The sequence below is a fragment of the Panthera uncia genome, chromosome A2, assembly GCF_023721935.1.
Source record: "Panthera uncia isolate 11264 chromosome A2, Puncia_PCG_1.0, whole genome shotgun sequence".
NCBI classification, from domain to species: Eukaryota; Metazoa; Chordata; class Mammalia; order Carnivora; family Felidae; genus Panthera; species Panthera uncia.
This window is the reverse complement of record NC_064816.1, coordinates 125,877,645-125,901,389: the sequence shown is the minus strand read 5'-3', so window position 1 is coordinate 125,901,389 and position 23,745 is coordinate 125,877,645. Positions and strand designations below refer to the sequence as shown.

Below are 23,745 nucleotides of genomic sequence, written 5' to 3'. Positions count from 1 at the left end.
TCCCAAAAAAAAAAAAAAAAAAAAAAAAAAAAAAAAAACCCAAAGTACTCTGAATAAATTTCAGATACATTTTAACCATTAAACTGTCAGAGTGTTCACTTCATGCAACTCTGATAAGCACTGGCATAAAAGTAAAATAAGACAACTCTTACCCTCAAGAAGTTCACAGTCTACCAGGGTAGACAAAGCTGCCAATAAATAACTACAGTCTGGTATGCTAAGTGTGATAATGAAGATGCGGGAAGGAAAGCAGGGTGACTGAAGATGAGGCTGGAAAAGTAGATTAGAATCTTAAATGCTATGCAGAGAATTGAGATCTCATTACATAAGCATTAGAGCCACACTGAAGATTTGAAGTGAAGACGCATTCATACATTTGTGTTTTGGAATATGCATTTAAGGAGGCAAAAGTCAAGAGTATGTGAGATCAACAGGAAGGTTTTGCAATCATCCAGGCTAGAATTCATTTCTTGTTAAACAATGATTAAACACTGACAGGGTTCCAAGACAGGCTTGGGTAGACAAAACCAAACATGTCAAAGTTCTGGTCCCCAAGAACACAGTTTGGAGGATGGGGGACACAGTAACTCAGCAGCAATGGTGAGGGTTAGAAATAGAAGAGTGGCTAAAGAGATGAAGAGAAAGAACAAATTCAAAAGATTATTTCAGGCACAGAAAAATAAGACCTAGTAACTGGTCAGGTTCAGGACCTGAGGGCAAGATAGGAATCAAGGATGCTCCCTAGGTTTCTAGCTAAGGCTTGATGCTACCTATTGAAATAGCAAATATAAGAATGAGGAGTTGACACCACCCGCTACCCCCATTCCTTCTAGAGATACTGCAAATGCGTTAACAAGGTCTCCAGAGGAAACACATTCTAAATCCAAAGCAGCATTCTCATGATTGTCATCTACTGAGCATGCATTTGCAGGGAAAAAAGTTAACTATGGCAGATTGTAATATGGATGCACAGATTAACCCTGTCAGAAATCAGTTCCGTCTCAAACATTTCCTAGAAGTATTGTCAATTAATAAACTATATGTACTATCTTACTGCCTCTAACTAAAAACAGCAAAAGAAAAAATACCAGTAATACATCCCAAAGTGTGAGAAATTGAGTCCATTTACCATCTGTTGTAAACTTTAGAGGACAATAAGAAATCCCAGTTACAGTTCAAATGTATGCAAAGCAGTGTTGTGCAAGATCGGGGGCTTTCCTGGTGAGGGACGGAGCCTCAGATCTCAGGTAAGTTGCTATCCCTGCCTGCACACCACTCAGAGATTCATTCTAGCAGAACTCTTCTGCTCCAGGATATTAAGTACACAGGTTGATATTTTAATTAGAACCATAGTGAAACCTCCTCAAAGAGGCAGTTTTCAGGAAATTAATGATTTTACAGGGAAAGATATTTTTGAGAACCTAAGTAAATGCTTAACAAAAAAATATGAATATAATTTCAGTATCATTATTTCCAGCCGAAATTTGTATCACACTTTGCAGGCTTTGAAAACAATTTAGATAAAGTTACAGAATAATACATAGATTATTAAGGGGATTTTTAGTGACAACCTTACAAGAAAGACATAAAACTCAACCATTAGCTCTCCCATTGACTGATAACAATTAGCGAGAATACTCGTCAATTACGAACCACAGTGAGGAATTTTTTTGTTACAGATACTTCAAATTCACTGCTGCTCCATACTGTCGTCGAAAAGAAATTGGAACCTAGAATTATGCTTTACAGCACTTACTTAATTCAATCCAATAGTCATTTAAATATTGGCCCTTGATTAATGATTTCCTCACAGTAGGTAAGCACAAGGGAAAAGGACATTTATATATTACTAATAGGAGTGTATGCTGACGTCTTTCAAAGGGAAAAATCTGGTATCTATTAAAATTTTAAACCTGTGTTACCTTTGATCCTGCAATTCCTCAAGAAATCCTCAAGAAATTCGTTCTTTGCCAGAGGGGAAGGATATGTATATGAAGTTGCTCACTACAAATTACTGAAAAACTAAAGCCACAGTACATGTTCATTAATAGAGGAATGGTTAGAGTATGGTACATTTGTATTATGGAATACAACTGGCAGTCTTTAAAAAGAAAGAAGCAACAAATATACTGACATGGAAGAAATATACAGATCATTGGGAGAGAACGGGGTGCAGATCTTTGAGCTTACATACAATGATCTCTTTTTATTTTTCAAAATCAAAACAATACAGATGTGTGTCATCTAGGAATATGTCAGAAAGAACACACAATAAACTTTTAACAGTCATTATTTTGGGAATGGACTGTGTGGTGGTGGAACTTTCATTTAACTTACACACCTCTGAATGGCTTCAAATATTTATAATGAAAAATTTCATAATTTTAAATAACTAATGATATCTAATTGTCCAACAATGTTTTTGGAAGAAACTCCCAATTTTCTTTTATATGAGTTAATCCGTGGGATAAATTCACCAAGGATTTCATCTTTAAATGTTAAACAGCTAGCCCTCTGGAACTTTGAGAATCTGGAAAACCTTAATAGTATCTTACCACCAAATAAGAGCCCCCAAATGAAATGGTCAGGTGTGGACTTAAGTATTTCAAGTCAGGAGCCTATCAAAGATTTCTTTGGTAGAGGTATTAAAATAATTTCAGAGATAGGTAGTTCCACTGACGGGCAGTGGGAGGAGACTGCACTTTATCTCTGTGCTGAGATAAACACTCAAAACTAAATGTCAATTTAATCGTGAAAACAAAAACAAAATAACCAAAAAAATCTCAAATAAGGCCAGAGAAACCTTAAGCCCCCAAACCATGTCAAATAGAAAAAGACAACTTGTTGGGGCACCTGGGTGACTTGGTGGGTGAAGCGTCCAACTTCGGCTCAGGTCATGATCTCAAGGTTGGTGAGTTCGAACCCCCGTGTCAGGCTCTGTGCTCACAGCTGGGAGCCTGGAGCCAGTTCTGTGTTTCTCTCTAGGCCCCTCCCCTGTTGGTGCTCTCTCTCTCTCAAAAATAAATTAACATTAAAAAAAAAAAAAGAAAGAAAAAGACATCTTGTTAAATTACACAAGACAAAAAAAGAAGGGAGGCGGGCGGGGATAGATGCACTAAAGGTAAACGAATAGGGCTAGGCATCCTCAAGACAATCAATCCCCCTGGCAACTTTCAAAGTTTGGTTTATGATCTCTATAGTGGATCAGAGGGCAACTTCAAAGACAAGTAGCGTCAAAGTAGTTGCGATGATTTTCATAACCACCTTCAAATTTTCTCTGAAGCCAAGACTGCAAAATACCATTTCCTTTCCTCTTTCTCGTAGAACTCAGCCTGGGTCCACATTCAATCCTGGCGATCGCCTGGGGCGGTCAAGAGCTACCAAAGAGGCTGTGAGAGACACTTTCTCTTCAGATGCCGCTCTTGCCAGCAATTGAATAAATCTGTAGAGTGGAGAGAAGTGACCAATCTGCAACCGGAAAACCGCCCGAATACAAGTAAAACATATCTCCCGAGGCCAAACCAAGCAAACCGAGGCGGAGGCAGGATACCGGAGAGGAGAGAGCTAATACCGGAGTTACAATCACACATGCGCGAACGTGACTTGACACACACCCACCCGGCAGCAAGCGCAAACCTGGGAGCTCCAAACCGAAGAAAAACGCTCAGGGAGCTTCTCTGGTCGCCGGGAAGCCCATTCCATCCCATTTTCTTTTCCCTACCCAGACAGCCGTCACCAAGTATCCGCTTCCGACCCCACACCGCCCCGCTGGGCCCCTCCCATGGATCCCTGGCGCTCAGGTGGCTTTAGAGCTGGCAGGCTCCTGGGGTTTGCCTGGCGGTCAGCTGCAATCCTGGTCGGAGAGAGAGGGAAAAAGACCACTTACGGTTCAGTGGAACCGTACTCACCCTCATAACTGACACTCCCAGATTCGCTATGGTTGCTCTTGCAGTCCTCCTCCCCTCGGGCAGCAGCCCCCTGGGTCTCGGGAGCAGCCATTACAAGGCAGGCGAGAAAAGGGAGGGCAGCTAGGCGAGCCCGGAACCAATGGAAACGCGACTGGAGGCGAACCCCCCCATCACCGCGGGGTTTCCTCCACGTCCACGCCTCGCCATCACGTTCTAGGCCAATAGGACACGGAGAGCGGCGCCTAATCCCCGCCCCCAACCGATGATGCCACGCCCCCTTCCGTGATGGAGCGGCCCAGAACTACAATTCCCAGCGTGCTGTGGGGACTCTGGGACAGGGAGGGCTGGAAGAGGCGCTGGCGGGCGGGGGTGCGCCGGAGAGTACCCTGGCTTGTAGCTTAGTTCAGTGAATCAGAACAATGACTGCGCCGCCGGGTCCCCAAGAGCGCGTCGGAGGACTGTGAGCAGCCGCCGCCGGGAGAGCGGCGGGCGGCGCAGCCTCAGCGGAGCGGTGTCACCGCCGGGCTCGGGAGCCTCCAGCGCAGACCTTGCCTAGCGCTCACAGCCCGAGCGGAGCCGCGGGGCTTCAGCTTTGCAGCCGCTACTCGGGAGCTGTGCATTGTTGTGAGACGGAGAAGGCGCGGGGATTACAAAGCCGGAAGACCCCGGACCTCCCTTTAGCTATGTGGATACCTACGGAGCACGAGAAATACGGCGTGGGTAAGTCTCCGCGGGGCGAACTTTTATTCCGCTCTGGCCCGAGCGGGTGCGCATTTCGCGTCCTTGCCCCTGCGCCCCTCTCGCTCTGCCGGGCTGGAAATGCCTAATTCTGGCATCGCGCTGCGGGTTTGGGGCTTTGCCGAGCCGGCTCCGGGCAGTGGGGTATGCGCTGGGGTCTCGCCCTTCACCGCCCCATCGGTGCTCCCCGCACCGGCTCCCGGAGTGCCGGGACGGCTGGGGGAGCGCGCGGCCAGCCCTCCTGCTGCGGGCTCTGCCTGCGGAGTTTGGAGTGGCGACGGGGCGTGTGTGAGTCAAGTTGAAGAGGAGGGTGAACGGCGTTCCGCTCCTCTCCCTCCTTATCTTTCTTCCCCAAAGAGGGCAGTGGGCTGCAACGATTCCCTGGGGTGGAGAGAGAGACAACAAGTACTGCGCAGAGAGAACACCCCCAAAACAGAAGGGGAGGGGGGCGCAAAACCTTCCCTCCGGCTCCCTTCGACATTCCCGGAGTGCGGAATGTGGCACTGTCCTCAAAGGAGCCGCTCTGACAGACCGAGCCTGACCCTAGCTTCCTTCCTTCCTCCTATCCCGGGTTTATGGGGTGTGAGTGTTTAGGGGCTGGGGGGATTGTAAATTTCAACATCTGCGCCTCTTTGGTCTTTGGAGGGGAACGGGTATTTCAGCAATGCTTTTACTTCTGGCCACCCTCTCGGCCCGGGGTAAGCGCGTTGGGGGTTGGTGGAGGACAGCTGTGGAGTGATAATGGGGAAGGGGAAATCAGAAAGCCTTGGGTCTTCGAGGCGAGGAGACAGCTTTTAGGAAAGCATTACCCTGACACTGGCTTTCGGAGGAGAAGGAACAGGGTAATGCTCGCTGTTCTGTGTAAAGGTGAACAACAAAGGACATTAATGTTGACTGATGAATACAGGAGTCTCCCTTCCTTTCCCTCCTCCCATTTCAGGCTGATTACAGTTCCTGTTTTTGTTGTTTGATTTCAGCTGGGTCGCCCCTTGACAGTTACTCCTTTTAAGGTTGTGGCTATTAAGAAGCCAGGCTCTCTGACAAGCCTGCAGCGGCCAAATGCAATTATAACCTCTCAGAAGGTTTAACAGGGAGAAAGCATTTTGGATTTTACTAACAGTCTTTATTCCCTATAATGCCCCGTTCTGCTGATTGGTGTACTTTTTCTTTTTTTAATTGGGTACAGATCTAGTGATTTAGATGATGTGTAGGTATCTGCTTCTGTTCTAAATTAATTTCCCTGTAATTTAGACAATGTGGAAAGCCTTTCCAGGGAATCTTAGTCATAGGAGATTTTTTTTTTAAACTTTGCATGGGAATAGGACTTTGGAGTCCACTGAAAGGACTGTAAGATTAAACAAAGTCAATGAAAGCTAATGAGCTTTCTTTCTGTTTGTGACTGTTCAGCAAGACAATAGTTTGTCCTGGACCCACCTTTGGGAAGGGGTTCCAGCCTTCCCTCTCTTCAAAGTGTGATGGGAACCTTTGCCAGGCACTGTCCTGGCAAGGAGTAGATGTTGGTGGTTGTTATTTTCCTTCTGTCCACTCTCCCCCACCTTTTTGGGTAGATTAACCCTTGCTGGGAAAGACATTGCCTTTGCTGAAATGGTGAGGAACTGGAGTGTCCCCTTGTCACTGGGTTTAACACTCATTGGAAGAAACAGATCCATCCAGCAACACTGTCCCGCTTGGAGTCGATCCCAGATGTTGCTTTCTTCCAAGTGTTAAATTATACAGATTATGGATGGGATTTATTTTCTTGATTTCTTTATGTGCCAGGTCACAGCTGGGTGCTGGTATTGATTAGTTTTTCTCTCGCCTTTCTTTATAAGCCTTGGGCAGAGGCTTAAAACACACTCTGGGATTTCCTGGAATGGCAAACCGGATATTATCGGTCAAATGTTTTGGGCTGCAGCAGACACCTTGCTTTTGGGTGGTTGTAATTTGGTTGCAGAGTAGGGGGAGGTGGGAGGGTGAGCTCAGCGTTGGGAAAAGGAGGTTGAGATGAGAAGTGAGGACAGAGGTGGGTCTGCTCATTTATACAATATCACACATACAGGAATGTTAACCATCTTTTATTATTAATTTTTGAGCATTTGGCTTATGGAATGCTTAGCTGTTTTTTAGAATCCATCTGTTAGGCGTGTGCATTTGTGTGTGTGTGTATGTGTGGTGAAAATTTTGCTAGGATACTTAAGTGTGGACTTTATTTCTCACCATGGAGAGCACTATTTGTAGCTGTCTATGCTGCAAGTTTTTTGTTTTTTTTTTTAACCTTGGCTAGTGCATGTGCTTTCTTTTCTAGTTTTTATAAATACAAAAGAAAAGATACTTTATAGACACAAATGTTTGGCTGATATCAGGTGTAGTAGTAATGTAATTCCTCATTCTATGAAATAAATTAGTCTTTGTAACTTGGAATACCTGAAGTTTTAATGCAAATTGTATATTTTCCCAATGATGCTTTTTATCCACCATCAATTATATATGAGATAATTATGTGTCTTTATGTTTCAGTTTCAAGCAACATTGTAAATATGGATAAACTTTCTTAAATGTCATGCCGTAGTAAGATGTATCAGAGATAGAAATTCCTTTTCAAACCTGACATGTGGGCACTCTCCCCACCCAATTGGTGGATGGTTTTAAAACAATGCTTAATTTTATACCAAAGTGTTCTGATTCTAGGGAATTAGAAGATATAGTGATAAAGCTGTAGTCCTGAGGGAGAGGAGACCTTGTCTCTTTAAAAACATATTAGTAGGCACAATGATGGACATATTTTATCTTGGGAAATTCTGGGTAGCTCTTGGCCCAAAGCTAGACAGTGCTGCCAGCTGGGTGACCTTAGGTAAGTCACTTAACGTTTCTGAGTCCCAGCCTCTTGATCAAATGAGATCAAGTTCCTTTCCAATATTCTTTAGAGCTCTTCCAAACAAATGTGTCCTTTGGTTAGAAAGATACCTCTATGGTGTAGAGATTGTTATAAAGAAAGACACTTCTGTTGTGACACATCCTGCATGGTTTTTAACCAGGATCAAAGGTAAGCAAAAGCTACCTGGCAGGCTGCCAGAACCAAGGTGCTGGTTGTTCATTTTTCAATCTGTTTGATTCTCTCTAGTAAGAACTCCACGCGCAGTGCCAAAAATGTTCTTGGTAGCCCCCTCACAAATTTCCTTATGATCACTACCTGCTTCCCGCATGCCCTCATCAGACATCCCTCCCCTTCCTCCCTTAAAGGGGTGGGAATTAGTCACAGAGAAAGTTATGCTAGGACTGTTGCATATATATTTCTGTGTTCGTTTATTCAGCAGCCATTTCTGCACAGGGTTCCCAGGTGAGCCGGCATATCTCACTAAGCTGCAAACTGCACCTCTCAACCCCGGCCAGATGTTTTACATGTGTGCGCCTGTTTAAGCTTAGAGGGAGATTATGTGCTGGATTGATCAGTGCATAAAATTCATGAGCCTGACAAGAAGCAAAACTCAGAACAAGCTGATCTGAAGGTTATGAGTGTCATTTTAAAAATGACATATTTAGTTCTTGTGTCATCGAGTCCTCAAAAGAATTCCTGTCCTCCATTTCTCTTGAAGTGTTCTGCTCTCATTCAAGTAGGAATCCCATTCCTTTTTAAAGCTCTCTCTATTTTAGGGGAAGCGATACCTTCTATTATTATATGGAATCTTTATGATACCTTTTCCTTGAAATGGGTGCTTTAATGGTAGCTTGTGTGGAAGAGTTGGAGTGAGTGTACCTGTCTTCTTAGCTGTTTTCAGTTTCTTAGGTATTAGTGTATTAGTGTCTCAAAAGTTTCCTCTTTGTGGTACCATGGTGTATCCACATAACATGTATGGAAAATAATGATATGCTGCCCGAAATTGTGACATTTAGAGCCTGGCACAGGATTCTATTTTTTTTTTAATTAATTTTTTTTGAGGGTGGCGGGAAGGGCAGAGAGAGAAGGAGAATCTCCAGCTGTGGGGCTCAAACTCCTGAATCATGAGATGTGACCTGAGCTGAAATCAAGATTTGGTTGCTTAACCGACTGAGCCACCCAGGTGTCCCCAGGATTCTACACTTAAATGGAAGGTGAAGAGGGGTGATTTATATCCGTAGGCCAAGTACCATTGAAGAGCTATGCAGGCAGCAGGATGGCAGCTGATGTCCTTGAGCTGGCGGCCGCCTGTGGGAATGGTGTATACACATGTTTCCCTCTTCTGGTCATTCTACTAAGTGAAGATTATTTCACGAGGCCCTAGAAACACAGAAGTGCTGCCTTTCCTCTCTTTATTCTTGTTTTTTTTTTTTTTTCTCTTTCCCAACCCCTCCCCCCCCAACCCCTGCGCCCCCCTAAGGTGGTATGGTAGATACTGCAAAGGAGATTATACAGATTTTGAGAAATTTTAGACTTTCTGGTCTCCAACTGTACTCTTAAGGAGACCACATTTTCAGAATTATCTTTGGATGTCTGGATTTCTAGCATAGTGACTTGATGCTGCAAGCATATATGGCAGAGTAACATCAAACTCTAAGGAAACCCAACCAAAATTCTATAACCATAACATATTAATACCATGTTTTATAGTTGAAAAAAAATACAGTGAAGTTACTTTGTTCGGGTATAGTCTCTGAAACAGAATGGTAAGTTCCATTTAAGGGATGAGGAAGCATCTTCACAGAAATTAAGTGACTGATTCTACGTCGTGGCTTTCAATCCTGTTTTGGAAATACGCTGAATAGAAGACCGTTTTATTAGTCCATATTATCATCCATAATAGGAAACACCTCTACTTTTCTCATCTAATGTAGATACACAAATACCATTAGCACCAGCCCACACACATACAGCGCAATATTTGCTCATATTCTGTGTGGTGTTCTATTCTTTATCATTAAAAAACAAACCAGAACTCATCACTAGCTTTGACTTAATGACTCCTTAATGGATCCTGACCTACAGTTTGAAAGGCATTTCTCTAGGTATCACATTTGCGGTACAGGAAGGACTGGAACTCAGACCTTGTTGGGTTTCTACTCGAGTTCATTCATGACATTGGTTTTGTTGGTTTCTTAGCAGTTAGATATTTGTGCTTATTTTTGACTTAGAGTTTAATAATCATACTTTTTTCCTTCAACATAGTCAAAATCTGCCTTTTTATGTGCTGTTATTTTTAAAGATGTAACAAATATCCAAAGCTATCACATGCACTATAGAAATCATCTCTCCAAGTTCATGTCTATCTTCCAATTAGGATCTTTTTGACAAGGGCTGGTATGAACTGCATAGTGGCCAATTTTGGATATTTTCTCCATAATTTCCTTTGAGAATGATCTCTGGCTACTATAACAAGAATAAATAGATTAAGTCTGCTGAGATAGGTTGTCAATTGTGGGATTACCACCCATTATTTTCTGCCTTTTTTCATGTTGCTTGCCAATCATTATTAGAAGAAAAAAGGCAGGTTTTTATAAAAAAAACTGAACTGGTAATGTATTTGGCCAGAGTATATATAATAGTTAAGAATAAAGAAGTAAAGATCTCCAAACCTATTTTCATCTGAGCAATTAATTTTTTTCTTTTGTCTTTTTTTCTTCCTAAGTAGACTCTATGTCTAGTGTGGGGTTTGAACCCACAACCCTGAGATCAAGAGTTGCATGCTTTACTGATTGACCCAGGTGCCCCTCATTTAAGATATTTAAATTTACTTGAGGAACAACTGTTTTTCTCTCTGACATTTATTTATTTTATTTTTAAAATTTTTGTACGTTTAAATTTTTCTTAAGTTTTTATTTAAATTCCAGTTAGTCAAGGGATGCCTGGGTGGCTCAGTTGGTCAAATGGCCGTCTCTTGGTTTTGGCTTAGGTCATGATCTCACGGTTCCTGAGTTTGAGCCCCACATCAGGATCTGCACTGGTGGTGCAGAGCCTGCTTTTGATTCTGTCTCTCTTCCCTCCTCTTCCCTCCTCTTCCCTCCTCTTCCCTCTTCTTCCCTCCTCCTCCATTTGTGCTCCCTCTTCATCTTTCTCTCAAAATAAGTAAACTTAAAAAAAATAAAATAAGTTCCAGTTAGTTAACATACAATGTAATTTTAGTTTCAGGTGTCCACTGCCTCTGGCTTAAAAAAAAAAAAGTGTGCTAAGATATCACTGGATAGCTACTCATTAAATAAGAACCACCAAAAAAGGTGTTAATGTCTTTTGGTGATAAAGTTGCAGTAAAACTGATATGGGTTATCCTACTGGTTATATTAAATACAACCAGATCTTTTTGGTTATATATATATGTGTGTGTGTATATATATATAAATGTATATTATAATATATATTAATATGTAATTATTATATATAATATATATATACATATATCCAAAAAGATCAGGTTAGTATTTAATATAACCAGCATGCATTTACGGAACACTTGATATACGTGAAGTATAGTTCTAAGAGCTTGTCATGTGTTGTCATTTAATCCTGTGACAACTCTGCCAGAGAAAATTCAGTTATCACTCACATTTTGTAGGAGATTGAGTCACAGAGATTAAATAACTTGTCTAAAGTCACACAACAAATGGTGGAGCTAGAATTGGAACCCAGAAAGTATTACAGGGGAACTGCCCCATGACCCCCTGTGCCAGGATTGCCTCATACAACAATTATTTGTAGGACTTTGAATCTGTGATCCCACTCCTCAAAGTTTATATGAAAAAAAATCAATAGGAACAAAATTCTTTAAGTACGAAGTTATTCTTCACCGTGTTGTTTGTGAAATAACATAGATGCCAGTTATTTATAGTTTAACCAGTTTTGGTTATTAGCACATCGGAGCATCATATACTCATGAAATTGGTCAATTTCATAAATAATACTGTTTCCCAAATATATTTCATGTATCAAATATTAAGTGACCAAAGAAATCAAAGTGAATATCGACTATGCCTGAAACTATAGAAGGTGTAGCACATAGAGAAGATAGAGTTAATGCACAGATGAGAATAATTCTTTTGTTAGAATACGGGGATTATCAAAATTCTTTTTTAAAATTAGTTTATTTATTTTAGAAAGCAAGGGTGAGGGGTAGGGGGAGAGAGAGAGAATCTTGAGCAGCCTCCATACTCGGTGCTGAGCCAGATGCAGGGCTCCATCCCACGACCCTGGAATCATGACCTGAGCTGAAATCAAGAGTCGTATGCTCAACTGACTGAGCCACCCATGTGTCCCCAGCGAATTCTTTTTTAAAAAACTCCCTTTGTTGGAAATAGGAGCAGTATTAAAGTTTATATCACACATATTGGTGCTTGTAGAAGAGGGGGCTGGCATAAAAATGAGAAAATTGAGGTTATTGCAGTAGATGAGTTTAGAGAGACATGCTGGAACCAGTTTAGCAATCCTTCCATGGCGAAATCTGGAAGGATCTAAGATGCTTAGAAGACAGGAAATAACAGGGCTTGGTAATTGGATGGGAAGAGTTAGGGAAAGGAAGAAGTTGATGTCCCCCCAGGTTTCTGGCTCCAACAACTGGGTAAACATAGGTGGTTTCAACAGATGAGACAATTTTGTAAGCAGCACAGGTTAATGATGTAAGATCAGGAGTTTCTTTGGCCACCTAGAGTTTGCCATGTCTGTCAAATGTTCAGGTGGCCATAGCTGGTGGGCAGAGTCTGGAGCAAAGGACGGAGGCTCTGGACTAACCAGTATGGTTAGAAAGTTATTCGGTTTATGAGTGATGACTGAAGTGGTCGACCTACATAAGACTTTATTAATTGTATTGACTTTGATTATGTAGTCTGCTTGTTCATTCTAAGTTTTAAGTGACAGCCCCTAAATTTCCAAAGAGCAGTCATCATGGAGCACTTTATTAATATGGGTACAGGGTATTCTAAAGGAAGAAATATTACCTGTCCAGGTAGAGTTGGTAGTAAACTAAATTTTATGGTCTCTTCTTGCTTCTCATTAGTGCCTTGCCTGGCTAAGGCATCAGTTATCTCTATTTCTGTGACATTTCTCTCCCAAGCAAATATCTCACACCAGATTGGGCATGTTTGTGAGATTTCACCAACAGGATGTTGAAGAACAGAATGAACAAATATTTCAATAAACAATGTTTGCACATCCCTCAAACAGTATGTAAGTGTATGCGCTCATCCAAATATGGGAAAATGCTCAGATTTCCAAAACAATATATTAGTACATACAGGTTTTATGTATGTGTGGTAAATATATAATACTTCCTACGAACCAGAAGGTCAGATTTGGAATTCTTGAAAGTATACCATTGTACTCCTGAAAACACGTGATTGGAGATAAGGGATTCTAGCCTCAGACAGCATTGAGTTCCCTTCCCCGAATGTAGCCTGTCATAACTTCTCACTGAAACGTCAGTAGGTGGACACAGGCAAACATTGAGAATATTAAAAATTACATCTGATAGAGAGTCTATTGCCAAAATTTGGGAGTAGTTTCCCTAAGGCAGGTGGAATTGGATTAAGAAAACTAGTTGGTGGGGTGCCTTGGTGGCTCAGTTGGTTGAGCGTCTGACTCTTGATTTCAGCTGAGGTCATGATCCGAGGGTCCTGGGATTGAGCTCTGCGTGGGGCTCTGTGTTGAGTGTGGAGCGTGCTTAAGATTCTGTCTCCCTCTGATGCTCTCCCCTGCTCACACTAGCTCTCTCTTTCTCAAAAAAAGAAAATGAATTGGTGAGAGGAGAGTTTCCTTCATTAAGCAGAACACGTTCAGTGACCTGGGTAGGAAGATCTCTCATTGCTCTCCCCAGGTCACCAGTTAGAGGTCAGGTCAATACTTTCAACCTGGAGTGTTTCCTTTATCGCCTGGGGCATCTATGGTCCTTCTCTTTCCACCCCATCTTTGTATTTCCATTGAGGGATAACCACTTCCAGAAACTACTAGGACGGGGTGGGTGGGTGGGTGGAAAGGAGTCTATGGAAAATGCCACTTTACTTTGTCTTTGAGAAGTGTACTGTGGTCTGAGAAAAGTGATTTCATCGGTGCCCTTGAAGTGCTTCAGTAACAAAGCATGATGGATTTTGTAGTTTTGCCTACAGTCTCTTGGTGACAGAGAAGGAAGCAGTGTGAGAAGAGATGATCCTGTCTGAATTGCTGCAAACCATTGCATGTGGTACATGATGGCTTCTAGCTGGGAACTTAGAGCTGTGCACATCAACTAGATTTCGAAGAAAGGCCTATAAGGAGGACTCAGCACAGACTTTTCTTTTCAGCACTGTTCAAAGCACTGCAGGGAGGTTCAAGACCCAAGGCTGCATCAGTCAGCGATCACATTTGCATCCTACAGAAGAAGGAAAGCAACTAAATCTGGAAACAGGCATCTGTCACTTTGTAATAAACTAAAACATGAGTGTTTCTCAGCTGGGGAGGAAGAGGGGCGAGCATGACATTCATATGGGGAGGCTGTTGGAAACTGCTAATACATGTGTGCACTATCCACCCATACTCATGTCCCCTGAAAGTGTGCCAGAAAGAGAAGCTTGGTGAGAGGGAGGTTGGTGGGAATGCTTCTGGATATGAAATTAACAGGTCTTCTTCTAGGTGAATTTGATAACCTTTCCTCCCCCGAGTTGTGAGCCATTTCATAAACCAAGCAATTTGTTTATTTTTATAAGAGTATTAATTGGACATTAGCCTAAAAATGTCTCCCTGGAATCTTTAGGCAGAAATGTAAAGATTTGGTTCTATATCTTTTTCTTTTCTCCAAAATACAGGATCTTATCTGTCACTGGTGACCAGAGGTGAACATGTTTTGTAAACATGGGTGTGTGTGGATGTGGGGCAACTTAAACATAGCCCCAGCCTGGGTCCTGGGGAGAGGAGAGTGTTGGTTATTCTTCTGAGGTTCCAAAGTTGGTGGGGCTTCTTTGATAGCAGACCTAAGAGGTTAGCTGGATTCTCAAAGAAACAGGGAAATCCAAACATGACTAAGTTCTAGAAAGAATGAAGGTAGGAGAAATCACTGAGATTTTTCTCCAGCAATCTGGATGATAAACACTAAAAAAAGATAGGAGCATTCCTACAAAATTACACTCCCAGTTAAAGTTTTCCCTTTATTCAATTTGCTTTTTTAAGGAGAATTAGATGTGTATTAATTGCACTCTCCATTTCACTTAATACTCCCATCTGTAATTCATAGAAATTGATCCAGACAACCAGGCAAATATAGATATTTGCATTCTTGGCCCCACATTAGAAGGGGAAACATTATGTATAAATCATGTTAAAAATATGATGTGTTTTGAAATGGGAAAGTACTTAAGAGAATTGAAGAGGTGAGATACAAAATAACCTGGTGTTGTGCTGTTATAATCCATTGTTTCAGTTGAGAAATGGCATTGTTTGTTTTGACTTTGTATTTTTAATAATTTCCAAAATTGACATTTCTTTCTTTTGTAATCAGAAGTAATTATATATAGTCTTTTATAAGCTGACCATTATTTCCTATATAGAGTTTCTTCTCAGGATTAGAGGTTAGACTGATGGAAGTTGAGTCTGGAATGCATGAGTTTAGTTTGTCATCTATGTCCAGGAAGTACTCTGTTCTGGAATTTCAAAGTGGCTTTCCTTGGTATACTGTCCTGATTACTTGTGATGTCGCTGCCCTGTTCAGTCTCCCTTAGCCACAGTGAATCTGTGCTTTCAGATGGCCTTGAGGTATATGTCTTTGAAAAAGAGCCCTAATCCTTCTTTGAAAAGGAGCTTCAAACGAACTCACTTAGGATAAAAATGCCGTTCTCTCCATGACGTATTCGTTTAGAAAATGGATGTTGGTGTCATTGCTCACTTCTCCATTGTTCTGTGAACCCTGTCCTGTGAGACTGTGGGCCCTGGGATAATTTATGCAAGAGACTTATCAACAGAGAGAGTCAACAATTCGAAGAGGTTTTATTTAGCAGTCAGGGGGATAATTGCTTATTCATGGGTGCTTTGGATTGAATGTTTATGTCCCCCTAAAATTCATATATGGAAGCCATAACCCTCAGCATGGCTGTATTTGCAGTAAGGAGGTAATTAAGACTAAATGAGGTCACAAGGGTGGTGCCCTGATTGGATAGGATGAGTGTTTTCTTAAGAAGATACCCTGGAGAGTTTGCTTGCTCTCTCCACAGACCTGCACCTAAGAAGGGCCATCCACAAGCCAGGAAGAGATCTTTGACCAGAAACCCATCCTGCCACCCCTTGTTCTGGGACTTCTTGCTTCTAGAACATAGATGTGAAAATAAATGCCTGTCATTTAAACCACCTAGTCTATGGTATTTTGTTATGGCAGCCCGAGCTAATGTAATGGATCTGAACAGTTTTGGGCTCTAGGAAGAGGGACAAAGTGAACAGGTTAAATCCTGGACCTCAGTGCATTGCCCTAGTCAGTGTAGGTCCTTTCCATGGCTGAGGTTGGACTCCCCTGGCCCACCCTCAGAAGCACAGACTTAATTGAGTCAGACTGGTGATGCTTATCTACTCCAGGCATATGTTTATTTGAATAATGGCATTTTTGTGAAGTTGCTCACAACTTAAGTCATCTTAAGTCATCAAATCACTTTGGGTGCCTGCAAAGCATCTAGAGAAGTAGGTTCTCGAGATGCTTCCTGTCTTCCTGCTACAATTATTTATACAGAACTGACCATTTAGGTTGGTGTTTAAAATAGGTAGATGAGGTTTTACTGTATGGAAATTTGGTTGGAGACATCACTTTGGTGTACTTCATTTTAGAAAGGCCTGGGTGTTGAATACCAGGTCCCTGAGGAACATAAAACAATATTTGGGGAATCCCCCCCCCTTTTCTGTCCTTTAGTAAGTTTTTCCTGATAGCAGATAGTACATCCCTCTGACACATTGATGGAGAAACTTAAATTAGATGATTATTTATTGGGTATGCCTACTATGTATAATGTAGGGTACTAGCTTAATGGGGCATACAAAGAGGTATAGATCTGGATCCATGAGCAGGCGAAGAAACTAGAAATGTGTCATAGTTTTATCTCATTTAATTTATACATTTATTCAATGTAGGTGTATCTATTTTTTTTTAAAAATTCAGTAAGGCAGTGCATAAACAGAAATCAGTGTGAAGGTTAAGAGAGATATTTCCCTTCAAGCTTTAAAGTGAAGATAAGGACTTGGGTGGTGGTGTTACTCACTTGTGAGCCTGAGGAAACACCCTGAGGAGGGAGTGTCTCATATCCTGGAAAACTCAGAACTTGTACAAAAGAATACAAGTTTAATTTTAAGATACTCTGCATAGAAGTGAGTCACCAGCTGCCAAGATTGTCCAATATAAACACCTGAGTGGTGTTGCACTTTAAATAGCTAGAAAGCCTTTTTCCTCTTCCTACTGGGCATTTTCCATACCCCCCCCCCCCCCCACCGTCCCGTATTCGTATCACCTCACCAGGGTTAAGTACTTTAGACAATGCACAACTTTTTTTTTGTTTGTTTGTAGTTTTCTTCTAAGATTGAAACTTAGAGGAAGAAAGATGGATTGAGTATCTCTTACTCTCTTTCAAGAGAATTTTATAGTGATAAATGTTTACATTATGGGAAACTAAGAGTGGATAAGCAGAGGAGAAAGTAACATGAATGCTTGTGGGCCTAGGTCTGTGTGATTGGCTCCATGCATGCACACTGAAACCTTAGAGCAAATCTAGAGATGGTGAGTGATTTGCTCAAGGTGACCCAGCTGGTAAGTAGTGGAGCTGAGATTTGGACACACTGTGCAAGTCTGAAGCCCATGGCTCTGTTGTTGTACCACATTCCTACATGCACACAGGCAGGCCTACAGTCAGAGTCTGGAGGCCTAGCCCCTGGCTTTGGGGTTCCATGGACAGTGGTGAAGAAATTGCTTGCCATTCTTTACTTTTTAAATAAGGTGTTGGTATTAATACCAGGAATATGTGCAGTGAGTGCAGGTATCCCCAGCTTTGCAAAAGTTCGCCTTACACCACTTGACTTTCAGGACAGACCTATACTGGTACCTGTTTTTGCTAACCGAAAGAAATCCAAAGAGGATTTTACTTTTACGAAAAAAGGCGAAAAGTGAAAATAGCGCTCAGCATTTGTTTTCCCCAGAGTTGTTATACAGGCAGCGCACAGCCCCCTGGCTGCAACTGTGGCGCCACCAAGGGCCTTTCCCAGGAACTACGTTCAGCCTCTCCGCATCAAGCCGCCATAGCTCTGTGAGCGGCTCCATTTATTTCATGCATCCTTTAGCAAGGTGTGTCCTCATGTATTAGGAAAGTCTAAGAGAGGTTATTTTTTTAAAATCTTTTTAAATGTTTATTTATTTTTGAAACACACACACACACACACACACTCACACACACCCACACACACCCACACACACCCACACACACCCACACACAGTATGGGGAGGGGCAGAGAGAGAGACACACACAGAATCTGAAGCAGGCTCCAGGCTCTGAGCTGTCGGCACAGAGCCTGACGGGGCACTCGAACTCACGAGCTCTGAGACCATGACCAGAGCCAAACTTGAACAATTAACCGACTGAGCCACCCAAGCACCCCAGAGAGGTTATTTTTTGAGTCTGTGAATGCTAAAAGTTTTTGCATGTAAATTAATGGTAACTGCTTCTTTGCCTTATGCCATTTCTGCTTAAGAAAATTTTCATAGGAATGCCCTACTTTCTGATAGCCCCGTCGTGTGCTGCCTGCCTACGGGTGGGGGCTATGGTAGAACACAGTGGTGCTGGAGAGGCCACTGGATGGGTCAGGGGTTGAAGATGGTGCCAGAAGGGTGTGGGGAAAAGGGGGTGGAGAGCCAAGGACCAGACCATGCTGTGTGACCATAAAGGAATAGAAGTGTGTATCCACAAATGAGGGTGGACTTGGCCAAACCTGATGAGGAATAAGGAGGAACCCTGGAGTAAAATCCCAGGTTCTCAGTGACTGGGGGTGTTATGTCTGGGAGACTAGAAGGAGGAGAGGTAGAGGGGAGAGAGCATCAGCATTGATTCTAAGAACCATGGAAGCCCTGACGTGTGAGGATTTTGGTTCTGATGCTGAAAGCCTTTGCTTTGCATGGACCTGGGCATCTCACTCTGCCTCGTCTGTGTTTGGGGAAGCCTCATTTTGCAGGGCCAAGCAGCTGTTGCCTTAAGGGACCTTGGTGTGCTGGATTGGTACCTCTTGTTTGAATTACTGCATTCACCTCTTAATTTGTCTCTTGGCCTATAGCCTCTTCTTTCTCTAGAACATGATCTGCAGTAAACTGCGAGCAATCTGTTTTGTAAAGCAAATTTGTTGGTGGGGTTTATCTGGAGAAACAATACCTGCAATGTCTCCTTTGCAGTTAGGGTAGAGTCCACAGTCATTTCATGGCTCACAAGGCCCTTCCTAAATTGGCCCCTGTCTCCATTCCGGTTTAGTGTCAGGTAGTTCTTCCTCCTATACCCTGGGCTCCATCCTGGGGAACCACTGATAGATTCTCAGACTCTAGGTCCCCGTGCTTGCTGGAACTTGCCTTGCTCAACCATCCTCCTTCCCATTCTTTACTTGGAAAGCCTAAATGTGGTGTCTTTTCTCTAAGAGCTGCCATTTCCAACTCCTTGCTGTAATGAAAACACTTGTCCTCCATTCCACATGGATGTCTGTAGCTGCCTGTCTCAGGGCCCTTCCTATTGCTGTGTGACACTGTCTACCATTGCTAAGGCTCCTGAAGCCTTGGAAGCTAGAGATGCTGTGCTGTTCAGCTTTGACTTCCCTGCCTGGTAAATACAGAGCTAACTTTAACCAGGCTTAGTAAGTGATGGATCAGGGAATGAGTGGCGTCTTAGTCCATTCAGGCTGCTGTAACAAAATACCACAGATTAGGTAGCTTATAAACAACAGAAATGTGTTTCTTACTGTTCTGAAGGCTGGGAGCTGAAGAACAGAGTGCCGGCATGGTCAGATTCTGGTGAGACACTCTTCAGGATTGTGGACTCCTTGCTGTGTCCTTACGTGTTGGAAGGGCCTGTGGAGCTCTGTGGTGTCTCGTTTATAAGAGCATTAATCCCATTCTCGAAGCTTTACCCTCATGATGCAAGCATCTCCCAAACACCCCACATCCTAATACCATCACATTGGCTATTAGGATTTCAGTTTACAAATTGTTGGTGGGGGAGGGGCTCAGAGTTTCTTATCGTAGTGAATGGGTTCCTTGGAAGAGGGGGATATCTCTAAGCTTAGTGCGTTGCAGTTATTTGTTAAGTTTACATAGCAGGTTGTCCAGAATGTGTAAACTAGACTCTGAGAAGATGAAGCAACTAGACTGGCTGGGGAATCCCCCCAACACCCTAAAGTGCTGACCCAGAGGAAAAGGAGTATTTGTCAGAGAAGTGACCGGGTTTGCCAAGAGCATATGAAACCACGTACATAAACTCTGAAACATACAGTATGGTTCTCTTTTGTGACCATATAAAATTGGCATTTAAAAATCCACATAGAGGGGCACCTGGGTGGCTCATTCGGTGGAGCATCTGACTCTTGATTTTGCCTCAAGTCATGATCCCAGGGTGGTGGGATCAAGCCCTATGTTTGGCTCTGGGCTGAGCATGGAGCCTGCTTGAGATTCTCTCTCTCTCTCTCTCTCTCTCTCTCTCTCTCTCTTTCTCTCTCTCTCTCTCTTTCTCTCTTTCTCTCTCTCTCTCCCTTTCTCCCTTTCTCCCTTTCTCCCCCCCTCCCTCCCCCACCTTCTTTCTCTTGACCCCGCTCACTCTGTCTCTCTCTCTCTCTCTCTCTCTCTCTCTCTTAAGAAAGAAAATCCACATAGAGAATAAAAGCAAAAAAAAATTGTGAGTGCTATTTCATGAAGACATCGGCTGGTAACCACCAAACTCTGAGAAGACAGGACTGGATTTTTTCTATTATTGTATTCTCTGCTTAGTATAATAATGACTACATAATTTATAATATAATTTATAATATGAAAAATAAAATAAATTTTATTTGAGTCGATGTGGGTAGGTCTAAATTTTTCATGGCCCATTTACAAGTGAAGTCTCTATGACAGCATATGGCTGCTGGACTCCATTTACATGCCGGAAGATACTCAGACACACCTGTTTGTCACATGGTCTGGCCACCATGTAATAGGTGATTGTCGAAGGTCTTCTGGCTAACACAATATCTTAGATATTTTTTAAAAGTTTTCATTTTAATTCCACTTCGTTAACATACGGTATCATATTAGTTTCAGGTGTATGATACCGTGATTCAACAGTTCCCTACATCAACTGGTGTTTATCACCCCAAGTGCACTGTGTAATCCCCATCACCTATTTAACCCATCCCTCCACCCACCTCCCCTCTGGTAAACATCAGTATGTTCTCTACAGTTAAGGACCTGTTTGTATCTAAGACATTTTTAGTGCTTTCTGCAAGTTTCAGGTCTTTTCCAACTTGTCATTGATCCCACTTGGCACCAAAAGTTTCATACTGTTGCTTTTTAAGAATAAGAGTATCCTGAGATTGCAAAGCTGTTATCAAAAGACAAAAAACACAAAACTGCTACCAAGGATGCATTTAGCCTTTGGTGAGAAGCAGCACTGTCACTCTACTATAACCAAAAAATAAAGGGATCTATGACATGTTGAGGAGATAGACTACACTTGTTGTTTATAGCTTCCCATTTTTTCCCCATAAGAACAGCCTTATTCATTAGAACATTTTATTAGAAGCCATCTGTCATGCCCTATGTATGGTATTGCAGGTTGTGCTCTGCACAAGGTGGCTGGATTTGGGAATGTTTTCTCTGAGAAGGATGCTCTCTTTCTGATTTGCACAGTAGTGTGATAAGAGCTAACAGGAACCCTGATCGTTGTCCTTAATGACCGCCTTGATACTGATTAGATAAAATTGTAAAAATAGAAAACAAATGTATTAGGATAAAATGCTGTTTTTATTGGCTTTGTATGTTGGGGTCCTATCCAAGAGTTCATTAAAAAAGAAACAAAAATAAGAAAACATTACTGTGAAAACTCAAGTTTAAAAACCACTCACTTGGCAAAAATGCCTTGGAACGAGACTAGAGCATTGCAGCTAAATTTCTGTTACAGCAAGCTTTGAAATTACTGTCCGAATTCTGTTGACGAGCTTTCTGCTTTTCGGGGCGGTGGAGAAGTCTTCTGGCTTGGGAGGTACGAATTGTGATGGAATCATTGCATTTTCTATGTGGTACAATTTGCACCATTTATATTGATGCAGTAAAGCTTTCATGTCTGTAAAAAACCATTTGTTTGATACCATGATACCATAAAGAACCTAATTCGGAGAGCTAACAGGGGTTTATCTTATGAGAACAAGAGCCTAGGGTTTTAATTTTGGTTGTTTGACAATAACTGTATGAACTGTATGAAAGTATTTCTCTCTTAGGGACTTCTTAGGGCCTCTCTGTAAAGTAAAGTTGGATGAAGTGATTTCCAATATTCCTTGAAATTCTAAAATTTCACTGTAAGGAGAGATATCCTTGGGCACTTCTGACTAGATGTCAGTGAAACTGACTGGAATAGTCTGTATCTGAAATGTTTTAGTTTGTGTTCAGGTAGCTGAAGTGTATGAGATAGTCTTGTGGTCTCTTGTGCCAGACAGTTTACTGCTTTTTACAGCTTTATGCGTTACCTCAAAACTTTTGGCAATTTGCAATGGGATTTGGTTATGTGAATTTTGGTAAGTGTTTGATAAATATCACATTAAGCCACTCTATTTCCCTAAGTCTTTGTATCCCTAATAAGGCATTGCCAGGATTATTAATTTATTCAAATGAATAAACTATGTCCGTTTGTGAGTCACATTGTACCAATTCAAAGAAAACAAATTGGTTGAGGGGGTCAGATTTGCAAATCATTATTTCTGAAAGACCTTTTTTTTTTTTTTTCTTTTTGAGTTGTGACAAAAGAGCTCAGGGATGAAAATACATCACACTTAGCTGTCAAAAAGAAAAGAATCATCTTAGATCTCATTTCACATCCAAATTATAGCACTCTGAGACCACACTGTGCAAGACTGGTCAGATTCCACTGACTGGTTGAGATTACTTCCCTAATTGGAAAAAATTAGGACTATTCATCATTGTGACACAAGGCAAAATGTCATCATGGCATGACATCCTTATTTTCCACCTGAAAAATGGTGGTTTCTGTGAGGGAAACCAAACCCTCCTTTCCCCACTCTCCTTCCCATTTCCTGTCTGGCTCAAGTGGCCTGGAGTAGATCAGACAAAGAGTTGCAAAAAGCGGAGGGCACAGAAACAGGAAGAAAGCTGTCGTTTGGTTTTATTCCACAGAAACAGGTGTGGAAATGAAAATAAGGTGGAGTAGAAGGAAGACTTCATAAGCTAAGGAATTCTATCCTTGCAGAGACATTTGAAGTTATTTGCATGTAGGTAATTGATGGAGATGAAGTCTTTTTAGGCATGGGGACATCAAAGTGACTGAATTCTGAATTTTCATTTTGTTCCTCCTAGATCCACTCAGAAGGGAAATGGTTTAATCAGTTTGCCAGGATTTTCTGAGGAGGATAATAATTTTCTAACTATAGAAGTAATTATGGTTGTAACACATGAATTATTTTGGTATCGAGTTTTGTAATTTCTTAACATTTTGGCATACTTAAAATTTATTTGGGCAATTGCACTTTTTAAGCAGAATTTAAAAGAGAAAGGCAACTAGGTGATAAATGCTAGTCTGTCTCATGGTTGGCTTCTTAAAATATTTGTTCTACCCCCGCCCCCGGTGTCATTATTAACTGCTTTTTTTTTTTTTTTAAAGAAAAGAGAAACAAACATGAATGTGTATAAAAATGTGTAATAAGGGACCTCCCTCTGACTTACATCTATTTTTTTTTTTTTTTGATAACTGTGGCGTTTTTGCTGGGTGACTTCTGTTTCTCTGCTAAATAAGCCACATCTTCTGTAGGTCTCTGAAATTATGTCACCCTCCAGAGTTCTTGCAGTACTCTAAAGGGGGTAGTGTCATTTTTTGTGTTTTTCGAATTTCCAAAGGGGAAAACTATTGTGCCATATTTGGTGAACATTGGGTCCAAATCCTGCAGTTTTTCTGCAGGTGTCTCATTAAGCACAAT

The 23,745-nt window shown here is 41.8% G+C and overlaps 2 protein-coding genes across 3 annotated transcripts in view; one reads left to right on the top strand and one right to left on the bottom strand.

Moving 5' to 3' along the window:
- The window catches only part of ZNF277 (zinc finger protein 277), a 113,426-nt gene extending 109,381 nt beyond the window's left edge, over window positions 1-4,045 (bottom strand). Inside the window, exon 1 of one of the 2 annotated variants that reach the window (XM_049641707.1) lies at window positions 3,909-4,045. In XM_049641707.1, coding sequence (XP_049497664.1) covers window positions 3,909-3,999 — 91 coding nt within the window. In that variant the 5' untranslated portion in view covers window positions 4,000-4,045. The remainder of the gene's footprint in view (window positions 1-3,908) is intronic. The other variant, XM_049641708.1, reaches the window with a different exon arrangement.
- Window positions 4,046-4,201: 156 nt separating this feature from the next.
- DOCK4 (dedicator of cytokinesis 4) overlaps window positions 4,202-23,745 on the top strand; it is a 430,038-nt gene continuing 410,494 nt past the window's right edge. The window contains exon 1 of the mRNA XM_049641704.1: window positions 4,202-4,628. Coding sequence (XP_049497661.1) covers window positions 4,592-4,628 — 37 coding nt within the window. The 5' untranslated portion in view covers window positions 4,202-4,591. The remainder of the gene's footprint in view (window positions 4,629-23,745) is intronic.